The following is a 16321-nucleotide window of genomic DNA, read 5'->3' as shown; positions in this document are numbered from 1 at the left end:
GTCAATAAGCTGCCAGAAGAGCGTTATTGCTTTTTGTTGTATTAACATGTATTTGAATTATTGACTGTAGAGTTTAATGTTATAGATACAGTGTTCATAAAGGTTTTATTCACATGATGAACAGGAAATCTATTGTTTTTTATAGTGTTTCTAATGAAGGGAAATACAGAACATCAGTTACAACACAAATAAACATCACACCTGGATCTGGGTCAAAATGTCACCTTTGACCTTTGAGGGAGAAATCTAGATATGTATGTGTAGCATTATGTCAGATCAGGTCTTATGAAGGTCTTAGGAAGCTTTATGAACACTGTTCTTCTTTTCTTTAATGTTGGCTGTTGAGATGTTTATGAGACACTGGCGTTGGAGATAAGCTTATCAGCATCTCACAGAGACGCCGTCCTGCACGTAGATTATTCTCACCAACGCTCACTCGCTCGTTCACTCGTCCACTTCCTGTGAGGAACAGACGCAGGAACAACAGCTGAGAGACGCCTGAGCGAACCCTTGAGCACGGCCGAGACACAAGTTCTTCCTGCTGGTTGCTTCTCTCCGTGAGCTGCAGGTCACCTGGCGGCAAATACAGGACTGAAACTTCATCAATATATGAAAAAGAATCAATAAATCATTCTGAAACGTTTATAAGTTGATTACCAACCTATTCTTCACCCAGAGGAGGATGAGATGAGACGAGACGAGACGAGACGAAACGAGACGAGACTTAAAAGATCTGTTTCTCCCCTCAGGTACAGGGTTTCTTACCATAACATTTCTATTTCTTTCATATATTTTATGATTGTTTTATTTATTTTTTAAATCAAATATCAAGAAAATTAATTGTTCTTATTTTTTTTTTTACTTTAATGTATTTAAATTATTTTTATAATTTATTTATTTATTGTTTAGTTATACTTTATAAATACAGAATAAAATGTATATATAATGATAAAATAAAAGGATATTAATTCTATATATTGTTACTGTTAATTGTAAAGTAAAAATAAATAAGAAAATTAAAAATATATAAAATAATTATAGAAATATAACATTATTATAATTAATTGCATTTTTATTACATTATTTCAGTAAACCGATTAAAAGACAAAAGTGCAACTGTATCACACACACACACACACACACGCACGCACGCACGCGCACGCGCACACGCACACACACACACACACACACACAGACACACACACAGACAGAGACAGAAATAGATTTAATGATTTGCCATTTTAAATCTATCTGACTATATTCACTATTTTTTTTTATTTAATTATCAATTATGTCATTTAATAATTGTTTTATTTTTGTGGAGAATTTCGGGGGATTAATTCAGCTACAAAGTTTTTAGTCCCAAAAGGTGTTAATAGAGTTGGAGCTCTATAGCAGGAGATCTTCCACATCTTCTAACCCATAGTTTGTGCACAGGGGCATCATCATGCTGGAACAGGTTTTGGGTCTCCTGGTTCAAGTGTAGGGAGAATTTTAAGCTCCTGCATCCAAAAACATTTGTGTGTCTGCACCAGTTTGAGGAGGAAACTCATGAAACCCAATACTTTTGTTCATTAAGTGTATGGAATGAGTCTCCAGTGTCAGTGTTTATAACAGTCAGAGGTTCTGAGACATTATGAGACTGGTGAGAGGAGGAGTGTTTATAGCTGCTATAATGTAAGAGACATCAGGAACTGACATGAACGTTAGATGTACACAGATGAACATCATTTTTTCTCTTCTCAGGATGATCTCAGGTATTGTCAAAGCTGTTGTTCTTCTTCTTCTTGTGAGCAGCGTCTCGTCATCCTGCAGCTGCTCGAGGTCTCCATCATTAGGTCTGAGCGTGAACTGCAGCTCACAAGATCTCTACCATATTCCTGATTTCCCATCAAACACCACTGAGCTTTATCTGCAGCACAACCGACTGGCCACGGTTCCTCCAGGGTTCTTTGACAAGTTTTTAAAGCTCCGTGTGGTGGATCTGTCAGAGAATCCTTTCCACTGCAGCTGTGATGTTCAGTACCTGAGATCCTGGCTGCTGAGGAACCGAGACCTGACGGCCGGAAGTCCACCGACGTGTTCTTCTCCGGTGTCTCGAGCGCACAGATCCATCATCAGCCTGGGAGAGACAGAGTTCTCATCATGCATGAAGAAGAGCTGTTCAGGTACAGTTTCTAACCTGGTGTTAGTGTTCCTACTGTGTGGAGTTCTGGGATTGTTGGTGTGGAGCCTCTGTCTGGCCAAAGGGCTGGGGGTCACTCTGGGCATCGGAGAGAAACACGGGAGCTTCCAGACCGAATCTCTGCGCTCGCTCAAACCCAAACACAGAGCCAAGGTCAAGTACTTATCACAGTGGAGTGAGGATCTGGAGAGACCGCTCCTCGACATGGACATCCTCCCACAGATCCTCGACACGCTCCACAAACATCACAATATCAAGATCAAAGACTCCTGAACCAGAACTTCTCATTCTGCTCACCTTTAACGGAGATTTCTGTGTTGCTCCGTGGAGCAAAATTGTTTTTTAAAGAATTACATATTAAAATGTAGAGAAAAAACTGCAGTTTAACTGCAAAACTTAATATTTTATCCAGATTTTTTTATTTTCTGAAACTAAACACATGAATAAATTTTTAACATCACACTTACTCCTGTTTCTCATCTCTTTTTTTATTAAATAAAAAATTAAATTTTTGAAACGGGACTTTATTTTTTTGGTCCGGATTTAAATAAAAAAAAAATCAAAGTCTTAAATATTAATGCTAATGATAAATTTAAATCTTTTCTTTTGAACACTTTAACATTTAGTTTTTTGTGTAAAATTCTTCATAATTTTAACATTTGATTATTTTATTATTAATTATTTAACACTTCAGGTGAAATGTTGCTGATTATAACTTCTAACTTAAAAATTTATATTTTTATATTTTTCACAATTAAAATTTTCGTGCAAATGTTTGTATCACAGCGTTTATGGAATTATTGAAAAATTCATTCCCCAGGTTTCTATCTATTTCTCCCAATAATTGATTGAAATTTTATTGTTGAGTAAATTCTTTAGAGATTTTGCAGAATTCAACCTTCAACAAATAAAAAGAATCTGAGTTTATTTCAAGTGCAAGAATTTTTTAATTTAAAAACAAAACCCTGTCGTCTTCGTTTGTCAGAACATCCCCAAATTTTTCAGTGAAGGGTTTTTGAGAGACTGAAGTGTTCCAGTGTGACGCAGTGATGAAAAGGACTGAAAGCGCCACAAAATCAGAGGTTGTATTTCCCTGATGTTTTGATGCATCAACACCAAACGTGGTCATTTTTAAGACGACTGTCTGCAGAGACATTTCAGAACATTGCCACGTTCTGCTCACAAGAACAATGAAAATTTGCTCATAACTTTAGATGACGATCGTCGTAGACCGAAAACTGTAGAATTTTAACTCCAACAAAATTGTTAAAATGCAATCGAGTCTAAAACTCAAATTCTAGCCTGAGAAACAGGAACAGCAGATTTAATCATTTATTTTACCCAGTGGTTTAAAATGTATTTATTTTAATTTTTATAATAAATTACCTGAAATTTGTCTTTTTTTTCTTTTCTTCTAAATTAAGAATCAACACGTGAGAAATGTTTCTTTAAAAAGTGCTTTGGCCGCGGGAATCCCTCCTCAGATATTATACACATGATTTAATGTAGTTTTGAACAGTAGACAGCTTCACAGAGATAAAGAGGTTCTACATGACACGCTGATGTTCATCCCCCCTGAGATAATAAAGAGATCATGCTCAGATCATCCTGATCCTCCTCCAGCTTTATTGATAGTTTAAAATTACATTTCTATGTTTTATAGGACTTCAGTTGCATCTTTTCCTTCCGACTTAAAAACAGTACAAGCAAAAATGATTTTTTTTACAGTAGTCCAAGTGATATTGTACAAAAATAATATTTGATTTCTGTGAAAACATTCTCCTTTTGCAAATTAGTGATAAATCCACAAGCTCACTGGTCACGATAATTTAAGATAGAAATTATTCGCCTTTTTTGGGGGAATCTTTAGGCATTTATGAGAAATGTACAAAAAAAATCTAAATTCAAAAGAAGAAAATCTGAATTGTGTGATGAGTATAATTCATACATCATACACCAAACATTTCCTCACAAGATAGAGCCCAAAGTGTGTGTGTGTGTGTGTCCAGATTAAGATGGAGTCCTGTGTGTGTGTGTGTCCAGATTAAGATGGAGTCCTGTGTGTGTGTGTGTCCAGATTAAGATGTAGTCCTCTGTGTGGGTGTGTCCAGATTAAGATGTAGTCCTCTGTGTGGGTGTGTGTGTGTGTGTCCAGATTAAGATGGAGTCCTGTGTGTGTGTGTGTCCAGATTAAGATGGAGTCCTGTGTGTGTGTGTGTCCAGATTAAGATGGAGTCCTGTGTGTGTGTGTGTGTCCAGATTAAGATGTAGTCCTCTGTGTGTGTGTCCAGATTAAGATGTAGTCCTCTGTGTGGGTGTGTGTGTGTGTCCAGATTAAGATGTAGTCCTCTGTGTGTGTGTGTCCAGATTAAGATGATGTCCTCTGTGTGGGTGTGGGTGTATCCAGATTAAGATGTAGTCCTCTGTGTGGGTGTGTGTCCAGATTAAGATGTAGTCCTCTGCGTGTGTGTGTGTGTCCAGATTAAGATGTAGTCCTCTGCGTGTGTGTGTGTCCAGATTAAGATGTAGTCCTCTGCGTGTGTGTGTCCAGATTAAGATGTAGTCCTCTGCGTGTGTGTATGTGTCCAGATTAAAATGTAGTCCTCTGCGTGTGTGTGTGTGTACGTCCAGATTAAGATGTAGTCCTCTGCGTGTGTGTGTGTACGTCCAGATTAAGATGTAGTCCTCTGCGTGTGTGTGTACGTCCAGATTAAGATGTAGTCCTCTGCGTGTGTGTGTGTGTACGTCCAGATTAAGATGTAGTCCTCTGCGTGTGTGTGTGTGTCCAGATTAAGATGTAGTCCTCTGCGTGTGTGTGTGTGTCCAGATTAAGATGTAGTCCTCTGCGTGTGTGTGTGTGTCCAGATTAAGATGTAGTCCTCTGCGTGTGTGTGTGTGTGTCCAGATTAAGATGTAGTCCTCTGCGTGTGTGTGTGTGTGTCCAGATTAAGATGTAGTCCTCTGCGTGTGTGTGTGTGTGTCCAGATTAAGATGTAGTCCTCTGCGTGTGTGTGTGTGTGTCCAGATTAAGATGTAGTCCTCTGCGTGTGTGTGTGTGTGTGTGTGTCCAGATTAAGATGTAGTCCTCTGCGTGTGTGTGTGTGTGTCCAGATTAAGATGTAGTCCTCTGCGTGTGTGTGTGTCCAGATTAAGATGTAGTCCTCTGCGTGTGTGTGTGTGTGTGTGTGTACACATCACCATCACACACTAAGCAAACGTATTTTTCTCCCGATTTTATTCGAAACAAAAAAAAATAAAAATAAAAATCTGTACGCAGAAGTCGAGGCTTTTCCCGTCTGCCGTCTCTCGAAGGCTCACGTGAGGCGAGCGCGTGCCGGTCCCATGTTAACATGCCGTGCTCCGCCTCGCCCGTTGGTGGTCACGTCGGCGGGTGCGGTTAAGGGATTTTTTTATTTCATTTTATTTTTTTAAACAAAGCATTTCTACACAACACTCTACCGGAACTAAACACATCTGATGCTGAATGCTGAAAGATTTTAAACCCCTTCGTTCATTCATTTATTAATCTTTAAACATGTCGAGCAGCTCGCGGGCCGAGACGAGCCTCCGTCTGCCCGGCTTTAGCCAATGAAGAGGATTCCCAGAAAATAATACAACCATCAACATGAAAAAGGAGGGGCCGATGAAGAGGGGGGCGCATTTACGCCGAGGCCTCGATGGTACACTCCCGCGCCAGGTGACCCGTCTTCCCGCAGTTATAGCAGTTCACCTCGCTGGCCTTACTGCACTGCACCGCCACGTGACCAATCTCACCACACCTGCACACAATTCCACACATCAGCACCACTCAAATACTACAGTAGTACAAACACAGGGTATTATTGTGTATATAAAACCCTTTAGTTGTAATACTGTGCTGAGCGAGAGTTCATTTACTCAGATATTTACAAAAATAAATAAAAGTGGACCAGAAAAAAATCATCCAACGTTTACAGGACTATTACTTCTTCATGCTCCATGTTGAGTTCAGTTTCACTAATAATAAACATACATTTGCATAAAGCATCAATATTTATTCATGTCGATTAGAATATTAAAAACATGGAGATTATTAATTGAAGGTACATTTAGAACAGATTGCGATTAATCGTGATTAAATATAATTGACAGCGGTATAAAATGTAGCGGTGAAAAAAAACACATCGTACAGTAATGACATTAGGAGTAATTCTGCTTGTAGTAGCCACAGGGTTGTTTGTAATCTGAAGTGATAAGTCAATACTAATTCTGATCATTAATACTAAGACATGTTACAAGTGTAGCAGCAGTACACTTTTTTAAAGCAATACTATTTACTAATTTTATCAATATTAATGTACTAGTGGGAGCGAGTTCATTTTTAGCAGGAGTATTAATAATAGAAGCTGTACTAATATCTAATAGAATAAAAGTAGGCTGTAAAAGTAATAACTGGTGTAACAGTAATTAATAAAACTATTGGCTGTAACAGTAACTCATAGTATAGTTATGGCTGAAGTAGTAAAAGTGCACTAGTGAACATCCGTCATTTAAAGCATTTTATATATTACTTTTATTAGTAGTATAGACATTTACTATTATTATTACTGTTATTGAGTATAGTAGTAATAAGCTGTATGAGTAGTAAAAATCTTTCATTTGTAACAGCGTTTGAGTAAGTGCAGTGTGTGTGTGTGTGTAGAGGCAGTAACAGTGTTTGAGTAAGTGCAGTGTGTGTGTGTGTAGTGGCAGTAAGTGTTTGAGTAAGTGCAGTGTGTGTGTGTGTAGTGGCAGTAAGTGTTTGAGTAAGTGCAGTGTGTGTGTAGTGGCAGTAACAGTGTTTGCAGTGTGTGTGTGTGTAGTGGCAGTAACAGTGTTTGAGTGAGTGCAGTGTGTGTGTGTGTAGAGGCAGTAACAGTGTTTGAGTAAGTGTAGTGTGTGTGTGTAGAGGCAGTAACAGTGTTTGAGTAAGTGTAGTGTGTGTGTGTAGAGGCAGTAACAGTGTTTGAGTGAGTGCAGTGTGTGTGTGTGTGTAGAGGCAGTAACAGTGTTTGAGTGAGTGCAGTGTGTGTGTGTGTGTGTGTGTGTGTGTGTGTAGAGGCAGTAACAGTGTTTGAGTAAGTGCAGTGTGTGTGTGTAGTGGCAGTAACAGTGTTTGAGTAAGTGCAGTGTGTGTGTGTGTGTGTGTAGAGGCAGTAACAGTGTTTGAGTGAGTGCAGTGTGTGTGTGTGTGTGTGTGTAGAGGCAGTAACAGCGTTTGAGTAAGTGCAGTGTGTGTGTGTGTGTAGTGGCAGTAAGTGTTTGAGTAAGTGCAGTGTGTGTGTAGTGGCAGTAACAGTGTTTGCAGTGTGTGTGTGTGTGTAGTGGCAGTAACAGTGTTTGCAGTGTGTGTGTGTGTGTGTGTGTGTAGAGGCAGTAACAGTGTTTGAGTGAGTGCAGTGTGCGTGTGTGTAGAGGCAGTAACAGTGTTTGACTGAGTGCAGTGTGTGTGTGTGTAGAGGCAGTAACAGTGTTTGAGTGAGTGCAGTGTGTGTGTGTGTGTGTGTGTAGAGGCAGTAACAGTGTTTGAGTGAGTGCAGAGTGTGTTTGTGTGTGTGTGTGTGTGTAGAGGCAGTAACAGTGTTTGAGTGAGTGCAGTGTGTGTGTGTGTGTGTGTAGAGGCAGTAACAGTGTTTGAGTGAGTGCAGTGTGTGTGTGTGTAGAGGCAGTAACAGTGTTTGCAGTGTGTGTGTGTGTGTAGAGGCAGTAACAGTGTTTGAGTGAGTGCAGTGTGTGTGTGTGTAGAGGCAGTAACAGTGTTTGAGTGAGTGCAGTGTGTGTGTGTGTAGAGGCAGTAACAGTGTTTGAGTGAGTGCAGTGTGTGTGTGTGTAGAGGCAGTAACAGTGTTTGAGTGAGTGCAGTGTGTGTGTGTGTAGAGGCAGTAACAGTGTTTGAGTGAGTGCAGTGTGTGTGTGTGTGTGTGTGTGTGTAGAGGCAGTAACAGTGTTTGAGTGAGTGCAGTGTGCGTGTGTGTAGAGGCAGTAACAGTGTTTGAGTGAGTGCAGTGTGCGTGTGTAGAGGCAGTAACAGTGTTTGAGTGAGTGCAGTGTGTGTGTGTGTGTGTGTGTGTGTGTAGAGGCAGTAACAGTGTTTGAGTGAGTGCAGTGTGCGTGTGTGTAGAGGCAGTAACAGTGTTTGAGTGAGTGCAGTGTGCGTGTGTGTAGAGGCAGTAACAGTGTTTGAGTGAGTGCAGTGTGTGTGTGTGTGTGTGTGTGTGTAGAGGCAGTAACAGCGTTTGAGTAAGTGCAGTGTGTGTGTAGTGGCAGTAAGTGTTTGAGTAAGTGCAGTGTGTGTGTGTGTGTAGTGGCAGTAAGTGTTTGAGTAAGTGCAGTGTGTGTGTAGTGGCAGTAACAGTGTTTGCAGTGTGTGTGTGTGTGTGTGTATAGTGGCAGTAACAGTGTTTGAGTGAGTGCAGTGTGCGTGTGTGTAGTGGCAGTAAGTGTTTGAGTAAGTGCAGTGTGTGTGTAGTGGCAGTAACAGTGTTTGCAGTGTGTGTGTGTGTGTGTAGTGGCAGTAACAGTGTTTGCAGTGTGTGTGTGTGTGTGTGTGTGTGTGTAGAGGCAGTAACAGTGTTTGCAGTGTGTGTGTGTGTGTGTGTGTAGAGGCAGTAACAGTGTTTGAGTGAGTGCAGTGTGCGTGTGTGTAGAGGCAGTAACAGTGTTTGAGTGAGTGCAGTGTGTGTGTGTGTGTGTGTGTAGAGGCAGTAACAGTGTTTGAGTGAGTGCAGTGTGTGTGTGTGTGTAGAGGCAGTAACAGTGTTTGAGTGAGTGCAGTGTGTGTGTGTGTAGAGGCAGTAACAGTGTTTGAGTGAGTGCAGTGTGTGTGTGTGTAGAGGCAGTAACAGTGTTTGAGTGAGTGCAGTGTGTGTGTGTGTAGAGGCAGTAACAGTGTTTGCAGTGTGTGTGTGTGTGTAGAGGCAGTAACAGTGTTTGAGTGAGTGCAGTGTGTGTGTGTGTAGAGGCAGTAACAGTGTTTGAGTGAGTGCAGTGTGTGTGTAGTGGCAGTAACAGTGTTTGCAGTGTGTGTGTGTGTAGAGGCAGTAACAGTGTTTGAGTGAGTGCAGTGTGTGTGTGTGTAGAGGCAGTAACAGTGTTTGAGTGAGTGCAGTGTGTGTGTGTGTGTGTGTGTGTGTGTAGAGGCAGTAACAGTGTTTGAGTGAGTGCAGTGTGTGTGTAGTGGCAGTAACAGTGTTTGCAGTGTGTGTGTGTGTGTGTGTAGTGGCAGTAACAGTGTTTGCAGTGTGTGTGTGTGTGTGTGTGTGTGTGTAGAGGCAGTAACAGTGTTTGCAGTGTGTGTGTGTGTGTGTGTAGAGGCAGTAACAGTGTTTGAGTGAGTGCAGTGTGCGTGTGTGTAGAGGCAGTAACAGTGTTTGAGTGAGTGCAGTGTGTGTGTGTGTGTGTGTAGAGGCAGTAACAGTGTTTGAGTGAGTGCAGTGTGTGTGTGTGTGTAGAGGCAGTAACAGTGTTTGAGTGAGTGCAGTGTGTGTGTGTGTAGAGGCAGTAACAGTGTTTGAGTGAGTGCAGTGTGTGTGTGTGTAGAGGCAGTAACAGTGTTTGAGTGAGTGCAGTGTGTGTGTGTGTAGAGGCAGTAACAGTGTTTGAGTGAGTGCAGTGTGTGTGTGTGTAGAGGCAGTAACAGTGTTTGAGTGAGTGCAGTGTGTGTGTGTGTAGAGGCAGTAACAGTGTTTGCAGTGTGTGTGTGTGTGTAGAGGCAGTAACAGTGTTTGAGTGAGTGCAGTGTGTGTGTGTGTAGAGGCAGTAACAGTGTTTGAGTGAGTGCAGTGTGTGTGTAGTGGCAGTAACAGTGTTTGCAGTGTGTGTGTGTGTAGAGGCAGTAACAGTGTTTGAGTGAGTGCAGTGTGTGTGTGTGTAGAGGCAGTAACAGTGTTTGAGTGAGTGCAGTGTGCGTGTGTGTAGAGGCAGTAACAGTGTTTGAGTGAGTGCAGTGTGTGTGTGTGTAGAGGCAGTAACAGTGTTTGAGTGAGTGCAGTGTGTGTGTGTGTGTGTGTGTGTGTAGAGGCAGTAACAGTGTTTGAGTGAGTGCAGTGTGTGTGTGTGTGTGTAGAGGCAGTAACAGTGTTTGAGTGAGTGCAGTGTGTGTGTGTGTGTAGAGGCAGTAACAGTGTTTGAGTGAGTGCAGTGTGTGTGTGTGTGTGTAGAGGCAGTAACAGTGTTTGAGTGAGTGCAGTGTGTGTGTGTGTGTGTGTGTGTGTGTGTGTAGAGGCAGTAACAGCGTTTGAGTGAGTGCAGTGTGTGTGTGTGTAGTGGCAGTAAGTGTTTGAGTAAGTGCAGTGTGTGTAGTGGCAGTAACAGTGTTTGCAGTGTGTGTGTGTGTGTGTGTGTGTGTGTGTGTAGTGGCAATAACAGTGTTTGAGTGAGTGCAGTGTGCGTGTGTGTAGAGGCAGTAACAGTGTTTGAGTGAGTGCAGTGTGTGTGTGTGTGTGTGTGTGTGTAGAGGCAGTAACAGCGTTTGAGTGAGTGCAGTGTGTGTGTGTGTAGTGGCAGTAAGTGTTTGAGTAAGTGCAGTGTGTGTGTAGTGGCAGTAACAGTGTTTGCAGTGTGTGTGTGTGTGTGTGTGTAGTGGCAGTAACAGTGTTTGAGTGAGTGCAGTGTGCGTGTGTGTAGAGGCAGTAACAGTGTTTGAGTGAGTGCAGTGTGTGTGTGTGTGTGTAGAGGCAGTAACAGTGTTTGAGTGAGTGCAGTGTGTGTGTAGAGGCAGTAACAGTGTTTGAGTGCAGTGTGTGTAGAGGCAGTAACAGTGTTTGAGTGAGTGCAGTGTGTGTGTGTGTAGAGGCAGTAACAGTGTTTGAGTAAGTGCAGTGTGTGTGTAGTGGCAGTAACAGTGTTTGCAGTGTGTGTGTGTGTGTGTGTGTGTGTAGTGGCAGTAACAGTGTTTGAGTGAGTGCAGTGTGTGTGTGTGTGTGTGTGTGTAGAGGCAGTAACAGTGTTTGAGTGAGTGCAGTGTGTGTGTGTGTGTAGAGGCAGTAACAGTATTTGAGTGAGTGCAGTGTGCGTGTGTGTAGAGGCAGTAACAGTGTTTCAGTGAGTGCAGTGTGTGTGTGTGTGTAGAGGCAGTAACAGTGTTTGAGTGAGTGCAGTGTGTGTGTGTGTGTGTGTGTGTGTGTGTGTGTGTGTAGAGGCAGTAACAGTGTTTGAGTGAGTGCAGTGTGTGTGTGTAGAGGCAGTAACAGCGTTTGAGTAAGTGCAGTGTGTGTGTGTGTAGTGGCAGTAAGTGTTTGAGTAAGTGCAGTGTGTGTGTAGTGGCAGTAACAGTGTTTGCAGTGTGTGTGTGTGTGTGTAGTGGCAGTAACAGTGTTTGAGTGAGTGCAGTGTGCGTGTGTGTAGAGGCAGTAACAGTGTTTGAGTGAGTGCAGTGTGTGTGTGTAGAGGCAGTAACAGTGTTTGAGTGAGTGCAGTGTGTGTGTAGTGGCAGTAACAGTGTTTGAGTAAGTGCAGTGTGTGTGTGTAGTGGCAGTAACAGTGTTTGAGTAAGTGCAGTGTGTGTGTGTAGAGGCAGTAACAGTGTTTGAGTGAGTGCAGTGTGTGTGTGTGTGTGTGTGTAGAGGCAGTAACAGTGTTTGAGTGAGTGCAGTGTGTGTGTGTGTGTGTGTGTGTAGAGGCAGTAACAGTGTTTGAGTGAGTGCAGTGTGTGTGTGTAGTGGCAGTAACAGTGTTTGAGTAAGTGCAGTGTGTGTGTGTAGTGGCAGTAACAGTGTTTGAGTAAGTGCAGTGTGTGTGTGTAGTGGCAGTAACAGTGTTTGAGTAAGTGTAGTGTGTGTGTGTGTAGAGGCAGTAACAGTGTTTGAGTGAGTGCAGTGTGCGTGTGTGTAGAGGCAGTAACAGTGTTTGAGTGAGTGCAGTGTGTGTGTGTGCGTGTGTAGAGGCAGTAACAGTGTTTGAGTGAGTGCAGTGTGTGTGTGTGTGTAGAGGCAGTAACAGTGTTTGAGTGAGTGCAGTGTGTGTGTGTGTGTGTGTAGAGGCAGTAACAGTGTTTGAGTAAGTGCAGTGTGTGTGTGTAGTGGCAGTAACAGTGTTTGAGTAAGTGTAGTGTGTGTGTGTAGAGGCAGTAACAGTGTTTGAGTAAGTGCAGTGTGTGTGTGTAGTGGCAGTAACAGTGTTTGAGTAAGTGCAGTGTGTGTGTGTGTGTGTATAGTGGCAGTAACAGTGTTTGAGTAAGTGCAGTGTGTGTGTGTGTAGTGGCGGCAGTAAGTGTTTGAGTGAGTGCAGTGTGTGTGTGTGTAGGTGTGTGTAGAGGCAGTAACAGTGTTTAAGTGAGTGCAGTGTGTGTGTGTGTGTGTGTGTGTGTGTGTGTGTGTGTGTGTGTCTAGTGGCAGTAACAGTGTTTGAGTAAGTGCAGTGTGTGTGTGTAGTGGCGGCAGTAAGTGTTTGAGTGAGTGCAGTGTGTGTGTGTGTAGGTGTGTGTAGAGGCAGTAACAGTGTTTAAGTGAGTGCAGTGTGTGTGTGTGTGTGTCTAGTGGCAGTAACAGTGTTTGAGTAAGTGTAGTGTGTGTGTGTAGAGGCAGTAACAGTGTTTAAGTGAGTGCAGTGTGTGTGTGTGTGTGTGTGTGTGTGTGTGTGTGTAGAGGCAGTAACAGTGTTTGAGTAAGTGCAGTGTGTGTGTGTAGTGGCGGCAGTAAGTGTTTGAGTGAGTGCAGTGTGTGTGTGTGTAGGTGTGTGTAGAGGCAGTAACAGTGTTTAAGTGAGTGCAGTGTGTGTGTGTGTGTGTGTGTGTGTGTGTGTGTCTAGTGGCAGTAACAGTGTTTGAGTAAGTGTAGTGTGTGTGTGTAGAGGCAGTAACAGTGTTTGAGTAAGTGCAGTGTGTGTGTGTAGTGGCAGTAACAGTGTTTGAGTAAGTGCAGTGTGTGTGTGTGTGTGTGTATAGTGGCAGTAACAGTGTTTGAGTAAGTGCAGTGTGTGTGTGTGTAGTGGCGGCAGTAAGTGTTTGAGTGAGTGCAGTGTGTGTGTGTGTAGGTGTGTGTAGAGGCAGTAACAGTGTTTGAGTGAGTGCAGTGTGTGTAGTGGCAGTAACAGTGTTTGAGTAAGTATTAGTAACAGTAATCAGTCAGTAGTAGGTGTTACTGGTGTGGCAGGTGCAGTAGTAGAGCAGTAATGACGATAACGCGGGAGTATAATGAAGCGGTAATGACGATAACGCGGGAGTATAATGAAGCGGTAATGACGATAACGCGGGAGTATAATGAAGCGGTAATGACGATAACGCGGGAGTATAATGAAGCGGTAATGACGATAACGCGGGAGTATAATGAAGCGGTAATGACGATAACGCGGGAGTATAATGAAGCGGTAATGACGATAACGCGGGAGTATAATGAAGCGGTAATGACGATAACGCGGGAGTATAATGAAGCGGTAATGACGATAACGCGGGAGTATAATGAAGCGGTAATGACGATAACGCGGGAGTATAATGAAGCGGTAATGACCATAACGCAGGAGTATAATGAAGCGGTAATGACGATAACGCAGGAGTATAATGAAGCGGTAATGACGATAACGCAGGAGTATAATGAAGCGGTAATGACCATAACGCAGGAGTATAATGAAGCGGTAATGATGATTAGTACTATAACAGTATGTTTGTGCAGTAACACACACACTAGTACTGGTGTAGTTCTCAGGATTAATACTGGTATATTAAGTGGTATACTCGTACCGGTAGCACTTGACTTTGTCACACAGTTTCTGGATGTGTCCGAATCCACCGCAGGAGTAACACTTCTGCTCGTTAGCATGGTCGCAGTCTCTTGCCACATGTCCGGCTTTACCGCAGTTATAGCAGCACTGCTCACGCTCCTTCTTCGGCTCCTTACAGTCCCGGGAGATATGACCACTCCGGTGACAGTTATAACACGCTGAGAAAAGGCAAAACAACATAAATTAATGAATTTGATAACTAGTAGTAGCAGTAATAGTTAAGTGTTTATGCAGAGAAATCACTTAATACCAGCTAGATTAGTAGTAACATCTCAGCTTTGTGTTGCACTATTAGATGTCATGGATCGAATACTAGCAATAGTTATTACTAGTTATACTAGTACAAGTGTTTACTGCTGTAAAAACCTTTCACAATCTAAAACTTATTACTAATACTAGTATCCAGTATCCACTAGTATCCTATCATTCATGAAGAGACGTCATTCTGGGTGGTGGTCTTACCATCCTCAGTCTGTTCACAATCACGGGCGATATGTCCCTGTTCTCCACACCGGTAACAGAACAGATCTAGAACACACACACACAATGAACAATGGTAAAGGAGTTGCGCACGCACATACACACAGTAAACACTGGTACAGGAGTTGCAACTACCTCATCACTCATCCTCACGCTTACCTCGACCTCTGCCACGCCCACGGCCACGCCCCGCATTGGGGCAGTTCTTCACCCAGTGCCCTGAGCGACCGCATCCAAAACACTCACTGCTGCTCATATCCATTTCCTAGAGACAAAAAGTGAACAGCTTAACACACGTGACCTGTGACAGGGACCTAACACTGAGGGGGGAAAAGCCGTAAATCAGAGTGGACATGGACACGTGGGGAACTGAATCAACCTGCTGGTGGAAATTAGTGCACTCAGCTGTATTCTCAGCATAAACGTGTGGGAAACACAGGAACTCTCCTCCAAACTGCAGTTAGAAACAGTTTATATATCGAGGACCTGTGTGTGTGTGTGTGTGTGTGTGTGTGTGTGTGTCTTAGTCTAACACATGGAAAGCACATGTCATATGCAGTACCTTGCTAGTAGCGCCTGATCTGCTCACTTTATAAACCATAATAAAATTCCCAAATAACAATACTGTGACGTCACAGAGTGGAACAAAACCCTAATTATATACATTAATCAATGAATATTTCAGTATGTCGGTGACAAGGTATATTATTTATATATATATACCTTATAATATATATAACACAAACACAAATACCCAAATATGTACATTAGTTTATTAGTAAATACTGATAGAAACATTTCCACGCCGCTCACGCGCAGGGCCTGAGTGCGCTCGTGCAACACGCACGCGCTACACCAATCAGGAGAAATGAGCGCTAGAGCCTCGGGTTTAATTTAATTTTGACACTTGAAACAGTTCGGAGATCAAGTCTGCAGTCTTAATCGTTTAATTGAAATAAATTAACGCGATAAAATGCGCAGTTGCTTGACGACTTTCCCGCGCAGCACGCGCCGCAACTAGGCCACGGCTAGCTACATGCTAAACTAGCTAACCCTAACCTCGCGCGCTCCTTCTCTCCGCCTCACATCTACACTACACAACCGCCGTAACCACGGGCAATTTGACCATCGTTAAATCAACAATATACACATATACACTTAAATACATCGGATTTCTTTTGTAAATAACGCACAGTGTGTTTAAACTTACCTACTGATCTTCGCTGCTACTACTACTAGCCTCGTTGACGCTACGTGACTCGTTGCACTTTGACTCCGCCCCTCGCTGCGCTCGCTCTAGCACTGCGCCACATGCGATTTGCGCATGCGCATGGCCGTCCACACGCTGCATGCGCATGCGCACGGTCGTTCACACGCCGCACGCGCATGCCCGTAGGCAGGAGTAACAGCCAAAAATAAAATGGACGGGGAAACCGGAAGTGCCGGAACAACCAATAAAATCGCGCGGCAACCTGACCACCGCCCCCGTGAACTGTCCAACTGTCCAATCAGATCTCAGACTGTCAGAACACATATTACATATACACACTCATACATACACTTACATACACATACACACTCTAACCCTCACTTCCCCCCTCTCTCCCCGAAACTCATTTCTAATCCTGTCCATCGTCGTCACTCCCAACGAACATCTCAACATCTTCAGCTCTGCTACCTCCAGCTCCACCTCCTGTCTTTTACTCAATGCCACTGTCTCTAATACATACAACATCTCAGGTCTCACCACAGTCCTATAAACTTTCCCTTTCACTCTCACAGATACTCTTCTATCACAAATCACTCCTGCTATCACTCTTCTCCACCCACTCCACCCTGCCTGCACTCTTTTCTTCACTTCTCTAACACACTCTCCATTACTCTGCACTGTTGACCCCAGGTACCTGAACTCCTCCACCTTCT

The 16321-nt window shown here is 43.1% G+C and overlaps 2 protein-coding genes across 16 annotated transcripts; one reads left to right on the top strand and one right to left on the bottom strand.

Moving 5' to 3' along the window:
- Nucleotides 1–67: 67 nt before the first annotated feature.
- gp9 (glycoprotein IX platelet) lies at nucleotides 68–5451 on the top strand. Of its 13 annotated transcripts, none has more exons than XM_083520791.1 (3): nucleotides 68–749; nucleotides 1721–4542; nucleotides 5223–5451. In XM_083520791.1, exon 2 carries the CDS (start codon nucleotides 1721–1723, stop codon nucleotides 2456–2458), a length of 738 nt encoding a protein of 245 aa, XP_083376917.1. In that variant the 5' UTR covers nucleotides 68–749; the 3' UTR covers nucleotides 2459–4542; nucleotides 5223–5451. The 13 variants fall into 13 exon arrangements, with proteins under 13 accessions (XP_083376917.1, XP_083376920.1, XP_083376921.1 ...); XM_083520794.1 differs by lacking the exon at nucleotides 68–749 and having other exon boundaries at nucleotides 1268–4210; nucleotides 4241–4542; XM_083520795.1 differs by lacking the exon at nucleotides 68–749 and having other exon boundaries at nucleotides 1268–4212; nucleotides 4275–4542.
- Nucleotides 3792–15830, bottom strand: cnbpa (CCHC-type zinc finger, nucleic acid binding protein a). 3 transcript variants are annotated; one of them, XM_083520801.1, is made up of 6 exons: nucleotides 15609–15830; nucleotides 14558–14663; nucleotides 14381–14446; nucleotides 13878–14076; nucleotides 5317–5964; nucleotides 3792–4568 (listed from the first exon to the last, which is right to left on the bottom strand). In XM_083520801.1, exons 2-5 carry the CDS (start codon nucleotides 14658–14660, stop codon nucleotides 5847–5849), a joined length of 486 nt encoding a protein of 161 aa, XP_083376927.1. In that variant the 5' UTR covers nucleotides 14661–14663; nucleotides 15609–15830; the 3' UTR covers nucleotides 3792–4568; nucleotides 5317–5846. The 3 variants fall into 3 exon arrangements, with proteins under 3 accessions (XP_083376927.1, XP_083376926.1, XP_083376928.1); XM_083520800.1 differs by having other exon boundaries at nucleotides 3792–4534; XM_083520802.1 differs by having other exon boundaries at nucleotides 3792–4492; nucleotides 5353–5964.
- Nucleotides 15831–16321: the final 491 nt, after the last annotated feature.

This window comes from Silurus aristotelis (assembly GCF_946808225.1).
Source record: "Silurus aristotelis genome assembly, chromosome: 19".
In the NCBI taxonomy this organism is placed as follows: Eukaryota; Metazoa; Chordata; class Actinopteri; order Siluriformes; family Siluridae; genus Silurus; species Silurus aristotelis.
The sequence above is the reverse complement of the archived record's forward strand: the minus strand, read 5'-3'. Positions and strand labels throughout refer to the sequence as shown.

Excerpts from the sequence above, each read along its gene's own strand:
- cnbpa (XM_083520801.1), bottom strand. The coding sequence starts at position 14,660 with ATGGATATGAGCAGCAGTGAGTGTTTTGGATGCGGTCGCTCAGGGCAC. Across the intron at positions 14,447-14,557 it reads TGGGCGTGGCAGAGGTCGAG|ATCTGTTCTGTTACCGGTGT; the intron begins GTAAGCGTGAGG and ends TGTGTGTTCTAG. Across the intron at positions 5,965-13,877 it reads GACAAAGTCAAGTGCTACCG|GTGTGGTGAGATTGGTCACG; the intron begins GTACGAGTATAC and ends AATTGTGTGCAG.
- gp9 (XM_083520794.1), top strand. The coding sequence starts at position 1,700 with ATGAACGTTAGATGTACACAGATGAACATCATTTTTTCTCTTCTCAGG.